The sequence below is a fragment of the Rhagoletis zephyria genome, unplaced genomic scaffold, assembly GCF_001687245.7.
Source record: "Rhagoletis zephyria isolate East Lansing unplaced genomic scaffold, Rhagoletis_zephyria_1.1 Rzeph_scaffold_00025, whole genome shotgun sequence".
NCBI lineage: Eukaryota > Metazoa > Arthropoda > Insecta > Diptera > Tephritidae > Rhagoletis > Rhagoletis zephyria.
The window spans coordinates 583,151-595,865 of record NW_016157109.1 but is presented as its reverse complement, the minus strand read 5'-3'; the positions used below and the strand labels follow the sequence as shown (position 1 = coordinate 595,865).

General features: G+C 37.7%; 2 protein-coding genes across 14 annotated transcripts in view; one reads left to right on the top strand and one right to left on the bottom strand.

Annotated features, from left to right (window-relative positions):
* The window catches only part of mam (neurogenic protein mastermind), a 193,709-nt gene that overhangs the window by 14,502 nt on the left and 166,492 nt on the right, over positions 1-12,715 (bottom strand). For 9 of the 13 annotated variants that reach the window (XM_017616273.1, XM_017616293.1, XM_017616298.1 and 6 more), the window contains one exon: positions 7,763-9,763. In XM_017616273.1, the coding sequence (XP_017471762.1) occupies positions 7,763-9,763 (2,001 nt within the window). Of the gene's footprint in view, positions 1-7,762; positions 9,764-10,341; positions 10,546-12,715 lie in introns of those variants that run through there. The other 4 variants (XM_017616342.1, XM_017616349.1, XM_017616353.1 and 1 more) reach the window with 4 other exon arrangements.
* LOC108363256 (uncharacterized) overlaps positions 1-12,715 on the top strand; it is a 175,805-nt gene that overhangs the window by 149,196 nt on the left and 13,894 nt on the right. The window lies entirely within an intron of this gene.

Below are 12,715 nucleotides of genomic sequence, written 5' to 3'. Positions count from 1 at the left end.
CCCTGCAAAAATTTGAGGACCAGGTGGTCCACTGGGTCGTAGTTTTAAAGTATGAGCACAAGGACCAGGTTGCATACTAAAAACTTGTTATGCTGACCTGGACCACTTCAAACGTAAAAAACTGATATATGTGTTGAACACCACCTCTTCGTGGCCGATCGGCAATATGATTCGGTTGCCGAATGTGCCATGGTTCAAAAGGAGTAGTTGTCTAGGTGGTCCCATGTTATGCAGTGGTGGACCAAAAGTGGTCCCATGTTATGCAGCATTGGACCAGAGGCGGTCAGGTCCAATGACATCGCAATGTTAATGTAACCATATTTTCTCCATATATTTGGACCATTTTGGTTACTAGTGTTGGTTACAAGGTAGTGTGGTCCTGTACTAGTACTTAACCTAGTCCCACTTTTTGCAGGGCATGGTTGGGGCGGAAATGCCTCCTAAATGTATGCTTTAATATTGATAGTGAATTAAAGAAACGTGCTAAGCAGCAGTTTAGGAATAAGATGTATGTATGTATGTACATGAATAGATTAGCATCAAACAAGGATGAAGATAATTTTGAGTATGGAGAAGAAGAAAGGGATAAATACAGAAATTAAAACAAAAGTAAAGAAACCTAAATATAAAGACAAAGAGGAAGGAAAATTTAAATACCTAACCTAATAACAATGGTGGGGGTTAATATGTAAATGAAGAAAATAATGGACATATTTAGATCAGGATAAAGGAAAGGATAAAGATGAAGAAGAAGATGAAGACCAAGACGAGGAAGAAGATGAAGATGAATATGAAGATAAGGATTGAACATGAACATGAACATGAATATGAAGGTGTAGATAAACATAAACATAAACATAAACATTAAAAGCGATAGAGACAAAGATAGAGAGGAAGAAAGTGATAGGGATAAAAAGGAAATACAACTGAAGAATGTGCGATGTTATATTGTGATGTGTTATGCTACATATGTTATGTTATTGAATCTAATGCTATTCTATGTTATGTTATGCTAAGTACTAAGCTAAACTCTCCTCCACTTAACCCATTCCAACAAATTTTATTTCAGCTCAACTCAGCTCACATAAACTATCCTTAATTTTAGCGGTTGAATTTCACCCGCTGGACGAACACTAGTTAGTATAAATGCGGGAAAGAAAATACTCCGATTTATTGTTTTAATATTATCAAAGTGGCAAGGCTGTTGTGAATACTCACAATTTATGAAACTTCAAAAAATTTTATTATCCGTCAAAAGTTGTTTATTGAAACTACCTTCTTATTTGTATTATGATTCGAAACGAAAAATTAGTTGCTGCTTAAACGGCTGCCCAAATTCCCTTTCCTCTGCAAGCAAAGCAATCTAAAGATCCTCAAGTTCCCGCAACTATCGTATATACAGCAAAAATGGACCGAGGTTTATGGTGTTATGAAAACGGATTCGCCAAAGTGCCCCTATGTATGCTCGACTCATTTTTTGCCGCACCACCTGACCCAATGTAAGCACAAGATAGTTCTTTGCAAAAGTGCAGTGCCCTTAAGGTAAAATATCTTCAAATGCATGCCAAAAGCTTCGCCTAAACATACGGGCAGAAGTCCATTAGAGAAAATTGCTTCCGTTTATTTATTTACATACATATATGTATGTATGTACAGTATGCAAAATCCATATTCGTACATCACATGTTTTATACCAATTTTGCTGATAACAAACACATTATCAAATGAGATGAATAACCTTATATGTCATTTCAGGTATAAACATATATATATTTTAATTTATTTAACAAATTTAATATTCTGAGAAAATTTAATATTTTTTACAAATTAAAAATTGTATACATTGCAAAATTCATATTCGTACACTATTTAAAGGACAAAAAACAGCCTGTTATAATAAAATTAATATTTTGTTGGATATCCTCTTTGTTTTAAAACAGCATGTAAGCGGCGCGACATCGATTTCACCAATTTTTTGTCAGTTTTGGACTCATATTCTCCCACTCTTTACGTAATGCTCTTTTCAGGTCTTGAATGTTTCTGATGGTATAACTTTTTAATGAATTTTTCAAGACAGACCACAAGTTCTCAATTGGGTTTATATCAGGGCTCTGAGGTGGCGATTTCAGGTACTTAGGGCAGGTATACAATAGCCAAAGCCTCGTATCTAAAGCCGTATGTTTGGGGTCATTATCTTGCTGGAACATGAAACGACCCCCTAAACCCAATTTTTCCGCACTTTGGTGTAGATTTCGCTTTAGTATGTCTATATACTTCTTAGCATTCAATATTCCATCAATGAAGTGCAAATTTCCTACTCCCGAAGCACTGAAACATCCCCAAACCATCACAGATGATACACCGTGTTTAAACGTGGGCATAAGATTTTGTTTATGCAAGCTGGTGTTTGCCTCCCTCCATATTTTAACTCTTCCATCTGACATTTTCAAGTTGAATTTCGATTCATCACTGAAAATAACCCTTTTCCAGAAGCGATACTCCTTATTTTTATATGTTTTTGCAAAAATTATACGCTTTCTTCGATTAATTACATTGATAAAAGGTTTTCTTCTCGCGACTCTGCTCCGAAATCCGAGTTTTCTTATGTAATTTCGTACTGTTTGTGCAGTTACACTTATTTCGAAGTTAGAATACAAAAGAGCAGAAAGCTTAACCGCACTTATGGTCACATCTTTTCTTATTTCTCGCAGAATAAAAGAGCGTTGGCGCCTATTTAAAACACATCTGTTCTGATTTCTAATCTTTTTATTGATTCGACCGCTATTTTTATATATTTTAATAATGGACTGAACAGTGGAGCAACTCCGCTTCACAGTTTTTCTAATTTCTCGAAGAGATTTTCCATCTTTATGTAAGTTTATAACTAAATTTCTCATTTCATTTGTTAATGTTGAAGTTATGTTATATTATAGTTAATGTACTTTGCCACTTTATACTTGTATGTCATAGATCAGTTATTCATTTGTTATACTATTGAAATTTTCTATATCTGTCTTAATATTTTTTCATTCGAAACATTCAATTCCAATAAACAGCACTTCCTTGTGCATACATTTTTCAATAAGTTACAAAAGGTTATGGGACCAGCTTGCGGAATGGATGCTTCAAGAATCCGAATATTGGCTAGTGAAGCAGATTGGCCAATATGGAAACGCAAGATAAGAGACTTGCTCGACTACCACGAAGGATGTTTGGATGCTATCGATGGGAAGCTTACAAAGCCAGAGTCATTACCTGATAGACCAACTGATGCCGAGTTAAAAGCACATAAAATTAAAGAAGATTTTTATCGGAAAGCAAATAGCTATGCTAAAACGATGTTGACAAGTTCGATCACAGATGCTGTTTACCAGAAGGTCATGGACAAAGAGACGGCTCATGACACTTGGAAGGCGTTAAAGGAACAATTTGAAGCAACTTCAAGAGACCAGCTGTTCAAGATTTGCACTGATTTCTTGCATTCAATTGGGATCAAAACCAAGATGTATCTACCCATGTTGCAATACTACGAGGGCTGTGGAACGAGCTCAACAATGGTTTAAAAGCGAAAGGTGAAAATCCCCTCCCAGATTTGATTATTTTGTGCAAAACCTCAACATTTTGCCACTTAAATTTGAATCATTTCGGTCGAGCTGGATGCTTTTGTCAAAAGATGATGACAAGACTTTCGACGAGCTGAGTATACAACTAAGTGTTTTTGAGCGAAATTTCAAGAGGCCGAATGATATTCCCGAGGAGGAGGCATTATATTCAAAAAGCAGCAGGGCAGTTGGGCACAAGTCTAAGCAGAAGAAAGAAAGCAGCTGTCATTATTGCAAAAAGAAAGGCCATTGGATACGAGACTGTAAAAAGTGGATAGCAGACGGTCGACCATCGAAAAATAAACAGAATCATGAGGTGCAAAGTCTTGAAAAGAATACAAATGTTTCGCTGGTTAGTGTTTCGACTGAGTTGTATTCAGTAGATGTAAACAGAATCACGTGGTGGGTGGACAATGGTGCAACAAAGCATGTGACTAACTGCAAAGATTTTCTTTTGGATTATACTGCGTTTAATGGTGAATACAGCATAAAAGCAGCTGGAAAGGAATGTCTTAAGGCGCTTGGCAAAGGGTCAATCGAGATGTTGTCAAAGATTAATGGTGAAACGCTGAAATTGACGCTAACAAATGTCTGGTATGTTCCAGAAATCAACAGAAATCTATTCTCTGTATTGGCTGCACAGGACCAAAATCCTGATAGTGAATTTTGGTCAACAAATGTTAAATGCTGGCTAAAAGTGAACGGCAATATTGTAATGCGTGGCTATCGAGAGGCTAATGGATCATTATTCCAAGCTGATATGAAACCAATTGTACCGGATGAGATGCATGCTAGTATAGTAGATACTGATGATTCATTGTTGCAGCTGTATCATGAACGATGGGGGCATCAAGATAAGCGGCATGTTAAAAAGTTACTTCAAAAAGAACTGGGAATAAACGTTAAAAATAACAATAATTTGTGCGAATCTTGTGTGTTTGGAAAGGCACATCGTTTACCTTTTGGCAACAGGATGAAAGCTATGAAACCAGGAGAATTGATGTCGGCTGATGTATGTGGCCCATTTCCAAACTCATTCAAGAAAAACAGATATTATGTAGTTTTTAAAGACTCGTTTACAAAGTTTCGATACTGCTATATCATCAAGAATAAATCAGATGTTAAAGATTCACTGGAAACTATGCTTGCGCATGCTAAACAACAAGGTATTTTAGTAAAAGAACTGCTAAGTGACAATGGAGGAGAATTTAACAACTCGGAAGTAAAAGAGGTCTTAAAAAAACATGGTATAACACAAAGATTGACAGCGCCATACACACCAGAGCAGAATGGATCCAGTGAGAGGGAAAATCGTACCATTGTGGAGATGGCAAGAACTTTTATGTACTCAAATTCTAATATAAAGTTTCCAGAAGCGATTTGGGCAGAATTTGTAACAGCGGCGGTTTACATACTTAATCGCACTGGGAAGTCATCTGTTGAAGATGTAAGTCCTTATGAACTGTGGATGACAAAAAAGCCGAGAATAAAACATATGCGGATTATTGGATCTACTTGCTACGCTCATATTCCGATACAGAAAAGGAAAAAGATGGATGCAAAATCTAAAAAAGGATATCTAGTAGGATATGATGGCGATGAACGTTACCGCATTTATATTCCCGAAGAAAATTTAATTACTCTTTCAAGAGATGTCAAATTTATCGAAAATATGAAGGAAGTAAAATTACCTTTAACTGATGCTTGCCAAGAGGAAGAAGTTCAAAATTCAGAGGAGCACGAAAGGGATCTTACAGAAGAAAAAGACAAAAGAGTGCAAGATAATCAAACAAGAAATTCGGAAGATTTTCAGAAAGAGGAATCTACGAATAATAATCGTGTGCGAAGAAAACGCATGAGGGAAGAAAGCAGCGATGAAAGCGACGAAAACGAGAAGGAAAGTGTACAAATAGGACCAAATTTGAGAAACCGTCAAAATATCAAGAGATCAAAAAACCTGGAAGATTTCGTTATGGAGGCTGAAGAATATGTCAATGGCTTGCAAATACCAGAAAGTTATGAAGAAGCAATAACAAGTAACGAGAAACGTGAATGGAAATTTGCTATGGGTAAGGAGATGAAATCGTTACAAGAAAACAAAACTTGGAAACTGGCAGACTTACCAAAGCAGGCTAAAGCACTGCCATGTAAATGGGTATACAGACTTAAAACGAACTCTGATGGAAGCATTGACAAATTTAAAGCAAGATTGGTTATTAAGGGGTATAATCAGCGTTATGGGATTGACTACGATCAAACTTTCAGTCCAGTAGCCAAGATGGCATCAATTCGGGCAGTTCTCAGCATAGCAGCAATTGAGAAGATGATAATAAAACAATTTGATGTCTCTACGGCTTTTCTTTATGGTGAATTGGAGGAAACTATCTATATGAACCAACCGGAAGGGTTTTCTGACGGAACAGACAAGGTATGTCAGTTAAAGCGCAGCCTTTATGGGTTGAAGCAGGCACCAAGGTGCTGGAATAAGCGAGTAGGTGGAGTTCTCACAAAGTTAAAATTTAGAGTGAGTGAAGCTGATCCTTGCCTCTATATTCGAGAAGAAAATGGAAAGAAAATTATACTTGTTTTATATGTAGATGATGGCTTAGTAGCTGGAACTGATGGAAAAGATATAGAAATCTTTTTAAATGAACTTAGCAGGGAGTTTAAAATAGTTTCAAAAGAAGCTAATTACTTTTTAGGTTTAGAAATTCAACAAGAGAAGGGTTTTGTACGAATTTGTCAGAAATCTTATGCAAAGAAAATTCTGGAGCGTTTTAATTTTCAAAATTGCAAGCCTGTATCAACACCAATTTTAAGCAATTCAACTTCAGAACCAGGGAAAGGGGAAAATCAAAAATTTCCGTATAGACAAGCTGTTGGAGCTGTAATGTACTTAATGTTGGGAACAAGACCAGATTTGGCATACAGTGTTGGATTTCTATCAAGAAATTTGGAGAATCCTACTGAGGAAGATATTATAAGAGTCAAAAGGGTTTTTCGCTATATTGCTGGCACAATGAATATGGGAATAATTTATCGCAACAGCATAGACAGTGGCATTTTGAAGTGCTACAGCGATGCAGATTTTGGAGGTTGTATTACAACTGGTCGTTCTACTTCAGGTGTTCTAATTACTCATGCCGGAGGTGCAATATCATGGTTGAGTCAACGCCAGGCCATGGTAGCAACGTCGACAACTGAAGCGGAAATTGTGGCTGCCAATGAAGCTACGAAGGAGATAATATGGATTAAACGACTGTTTTTAGAAATAACCGTTTTGAAAGAATTGCCAATACTACAAGTTGATAACTCAGCAGCAGTCAAACTTGCTCAAAATCCGGAGTTTCATCGCAGGACCAAGCATATTGCTATTAAGCATTTCTTTATTCGCGAGAAAATCAACGATCAAGTATTAGGAATTCAACTTATTTCAACACAAGATCAATTGGCAGACATCATGACCAAACCCTTGACAGCAGTAAGAATCAAGTTTTTGTGTGACAAAATGGGTTTAAATAAACTATAAATAACAAGGGAAAGTGTTGAAGTTATGTTATATTATAGTTAATGTACTTTGCCACTTTATACTTGTATGTCATAGATCAGTTATTCATTTGTTATACTATTGAAATTTTCTATATCTGTCTTAATATTTTTTCATTCGAAACATTCAATTCCAATAAACAGCACTTCCTTGTGCATACATTTTTCAATAAGTTACAAAAGTTAATTCACTTGATTTGCGTCCCATTTTTTAAGTTTTTAACTTCTGACACATAAAAAATAGCACACTTAAAGAAATAGAGCAAATACGGTAAATTTCCAGCTTCCTTATTACAGGATGCCATGCTGTACGAATACGAATTTTGCTCACAAATTTCGGCAAGGTTACCATAAACTCATTAAAAATTTTGAAATTTTGATGACAATTTTTTGAAGTTTGATTAATTTTTTTGCAATTTGGGCAAGCTTTGCAACTTTTGTTATTGTGGTTTCTGATATAGATTGAATTATATTTTAAATGAAAATTATTAAAAATAAATAAATAAACATAATTTGCAAGCAATATCGTTTTGAATTTCGTTGCTAATTAGTTGCACGCATCTGTATGCATTAATGAATAGTAATTTGGTATTTATTAAGCGTTTGCCACAAACCTGGATTCCATGTCCACTGCCTTGTTGGCTAATATGCAGCTGTTGGGTTTGTTTCATTTGCAAAGTTGTAGTTGTCGACTGCTGCTGCTGCTGATGCATATTTGGACCCGCTTGTGAGCTACCGCTATTACTAGCACCTGCATTAACTCCTCCAGCCGGACCATTTTGATGGTTTTGTCCCGAAGGGCCGCCTACATTAGGACCGCCACCCATACCGCTTGGACCGCTGTTGACGTTGGGCGGAGGTCCATTTTGGGGCCCACTACGCTGTTGTGGATTGGTCTGCTGTTGCTGTTGAGGCATTTGCTGGGCACCAATATTGGGAGCACCAGCACTGCCGCCACATCCGCCCATGCCTACGCCAACACCTACACCACCTACTCCGCCTGCAGCTCGATTAGGCCCTTGCATAAATGATTGCCCAGTAGGATTTTGGTTGTTTGCTCCTGTCATCGGTGAGTTATAGGCCGAGTATTGCTGTTGAGGATTTGGTTGCTGCTGTTGCGTTTGAGTCTGACCTGGTTTTGGGAAATTTCCAGCGCCCGCACCTGGTCCCATTTTCGGTCCGTTCGAACCGTGCGAGTGTTGCGCTGCTTGCGGATGTTGCTGTTGTGCGTGCGATTGTGGTTGCGGATGTTGATGTTGTTGTTGGTGCATTTGTGTCTGTTGTAGCCGTTTGAGATCGAAGTCGTTTTGTGAAGAATAGAATAACTCCTGTTTTATGTCGAGGAATGGTTGCTGCATGCCGACGTTCGCACCGGGACCACCCATGGGTACGTTTCCAGGACCCTTTTGCTGAAACTGTGACGGTAGATGTTGTTGTTGCTGCGGGCCATTCGGTCCCATCCCAAAATCGTTACTAAAGCTACCGTAATCACTGTATCGTCCGTTTGGTCCACTTCCAGCCATTAATTGCCCTTGCTGTGATTGGTGCATTGGCGGTCGTGGGAAACCACCCATGCCTCCCATGGCGTTCTTGTGTTGATGCTGCTCCGCCATTTGTTTTAAAGTTTGTGCCGCAAGCGAGTTCATCGATCCGCCATCCGGGCCGTTCAGAAACTGCCGCATTTTGTTCATAGTCTGAGGATCGGGTTGTGGAGGCCCGTTCATAGGGCCACCAACACCGCCATTAGGCCCATTGTTTGGGCCACCAACGCTCATGCCGATGCCGCCACCACCGAACGCAGCGTTGAAATCTGCCATTGCATTTTCCGACTTTACATTTAGACTATTGATTAGGTCCTGTGCATTTGGTGGCTCCACTTTTATACCATCCTCAGTTTTAATATCTAAAAGTGGCTTCTCATCGAAGCTAAACAAATCCGGATTAAAATCTTGCAAATCGTTGATGATGTCATCACCCATGAGATCAGGGAAGCCGGGAAAATTGCCATTGGGACCGGACTCCTTTTCTAGCCCTGCCAAATCGGGAAACTCCTGGTCTGGCTCACGTTTGCATTCAACCAAATTGGCGAGACCGCCTAGTCCGCCAGTCACGCCCACTTTTTGCTGTTGCTGTGTTGTAGTATTCGAGTTATTGTGCCCGCCCATTAAGTTGCTGCCAACGCCACTCGTTCCGCTGTTACCACCCATGTTATTTCCTCCATTGGCACCGCCGCCGTTGCCAGGATTTCCACGTCCATTATTTGATATGCCGCCGCCACCACCTTGTGGATCATTTGTAGCACCAGAACCACCGCTGGAACCACCACCCGCTGCCCCGCAACCTCCGCCGTTCCCACTTACGTCGGGCTCACTCTTTACTGAAGTGTTCGTAAGGGCCTTCACTGTAACATTTGTGCTTATCTGCTGCGGCTGCGAATTCGCCGCCGAGGTGGTGAACTCTAATTTTTGCACAATATGCACTGAGAATTTCGTAAGATTTTCGGAGCCGCCGTTATTGTTGTTGTTGTTATTGTTGTTTGGTAGTTTATGTGGTGGCTCGAAGTTCTCACCTCCATTGTCGATGTCGTCCGCTGGTCGTTTTAGAAATTTCTGCTGCTGCAACGAGAAGAAAAAATTCACAAGATTACTATATTTTAAAGTGAAAATCTGAGATTTATTTTGTAGATTAATTTATGATCACATTAAATATCAGAATAATACTAGAGTTCACTCTTTAAGGCGAAACTGTGTGCGTTTGGGCGAAAGTGCGAAAATGTGAAATATTCGACAGTTTTTTACAACAAACATATGGCAACGTTTCGCACTTTTAGTTTCGCATAAACGCACAGCTGAAACCCTGACTGAAATGCAAAGAGCGAGAAAACTGTGTTGTTGTGCTGTGCTGTTCGTACATCGCTTCGGCAGTTAAAGCGAACTGTTTGAAATTTCGCGGCCAAAGCAACAACACTATTCACCCACTCCTTTGTGCAAAACAAAGAGCTCATTTTTGTCTTTCACATTTTCGCATCAAAGAGTAAACTTTATTAATATAGACTGAACTCCATATTGTAGTTAGTTCGTATCATATTATAATCTAACACAATATCGAGAAAATCTGTTTGCAATAATGTTACATACATATATGAATATGTATGTATAAGCATTAATAAAAATACAATTAGATCGATCATTACCCAAATATTCATTAAAGTGTTTAGTTTATTTCCTCTTATAGCAAAGCAGCATCGAACCGAAGAATATCGGGGAGCTTCGCCAACACTCCTTCATCGAACATTCAAATGGTTGATTCCTTATTTTGTTTTTTGTTCCATTGAGTCGCACTATTATTTATCTTAAAAGACTTGCTGATCCTCTTTTAACCAACCAAGAGCTTTATAAGTACATATATCACCATAGAGACAAATTTAGCTACATATATGCATTTTTGTGGTTTTTCAGTTTCACACATTTTATTCACATACATTTCTTAAAGCACCAAAGTTTTCCAATTACACTAGCCGACAATAAATCCGACCTGTGGCATTTAACCATACTGGAAGTAAAGAAATTCTTTCATGTTCATGTTTGTACCAAAAGTTAATAATTTTTTTAAATTTTGCAAACTTGTCGAGAAATCGATGTATAGGTCCTAAACTACTGATTCGGCTGGAAAATGTTGTTAGCATGGGCAATAGGAAAGCTAGCTAGCTAAGCTTCACTAGTGTAAAAAGAAATTTGAAATTGAAAAATGCAAATTAAGTGAATGCATTTTTTTAAGAAAAATAGCCGAAATTTGGCTCTATCTAAAAAACTGTGTTCTACTTTTTCATTTTCTGATTTTGAATTCAGCGAAAAATTATACATTTCATTTCCTCGGCTATATACAGTCAACCACAAAAGTTTAGGTACAGAGAATGTTTCATAATGGATGGAAAATTTTTTATTTTAATTTCTCTTCGCTAATCTTTTTTTATAAAGGTATGGTTCATACTAAAACCAAAAAAAAACATAGAAATAAAATATATAAACTCTGTGCAAAACTGAGGAAACTCAAATAAATTAACATAAATATTTTCAACTTTCTAATCAGACTTTTTAGAAAAATGTTTGTTATGCAGTTTATAGCATATTAACTGATAAAGAACAACTTTGAAGTGTCTAAAAAATCACTTTAGTTCTGATACATTTTTACGGCTTTGCGCATTTTCTTCCATATAAAAATAAATTTCGAATATCGAAAATAATACAGCTGTGTAAAATGACATCGAGAAATACCACCAGCTCCGCCAGAAGTGGGAAGGATCTCCCCGAGCTGTTTGATACCAGACGAGGTTTCAGACAAGGCCTTTCGTGTGATTTCTTTAATCGGATTTTGGAGAAGAAAATAAGAGAAACAGAATTGTAGTGGAACTCCGGCTACTAAACCGCTCAGGCACAATTCTTTGCAGGAGCGTACAATTGCTGGCATATTCCGACGACATCAGTTCTGCCTTCTGGAATTTAGATAGCGAAGGGATTGGAATCCGTTGATGATCATATGTCATCAATCCAATCACCAAAATTAAAGGGGAGGCCTCTAAAAATTTGTATAATGGGCGATCCTCGAATAGATGGTTGATACGATAAATTCCAGGAATTTTATTGTTCTTAGTATTCTTGAGCATCCATAAAAGCAAACGCATTTCAAATGGCACCGCCGGAAACGAGTCGTGGAGGGAGGGCTTAACAAGTGAATACAAAGGTCCTCAACAGCACGAAACTGTACCGTAGGATTTATAACGGTTATAATAACCTTATACATATACATCATTTTAGCATTGATAATCGAACAAAGCTCTTTTCTCAGGCTATTAGGTTTCACCAAAATGAATGCAAAATCATCATATGTGCGATGATTCGCAATAAGAACTCGATTTTTATATATTTTTATATACAGTGACTCAAACTAATTACTACGTGTTGATTTTTTTTATAAATATTCGTAATGTTTTTCGAGTTAATTTTCTTTTGTTATTTTTCTAATAAAAATACCGTCCAACCTTTAACCAAACTCACATAAATCATAGTTTCCAACTATAAAAAATTTATAAAAATGCTACAAATTTTCATGAAAATTAAGCTTTTTAATCTGAATCTTTAGAACGATTTTGGTTTGTTTTGAGCCGTTAAAATTGCAGTTTTATAGTCTAAGTGCAAGTTTCAAAAGGCTCAAAAATCGGGTTGACTACTTTTTCGGGTTTTCTATAAACAAGTGCAATTTAAACAAAATAGCCCGTGATAATAAATTGTGTTCTCTGCTCTTCGTGCCACACCAACAGATGCCTTGCCACACCAACAGATGCCTTGCCACTCCAAGTATATATTAGGCCAAAAAATAACAAAAAACAAAGAGCTTGTCAAACATTTTTAGCTTGAAGGCATCTTGGACTTCATTGGTCTTCGTGGCATTATAAAGCTCAGCGCCCTGAACCTGTTTAAAGGCTGATTCGACGTATGTTTCCTCGTCCACACATACTTTTTCTTGATTTTTGCACAAAATTTTCTCCGCAAGCTCACACTTCGCCGAGC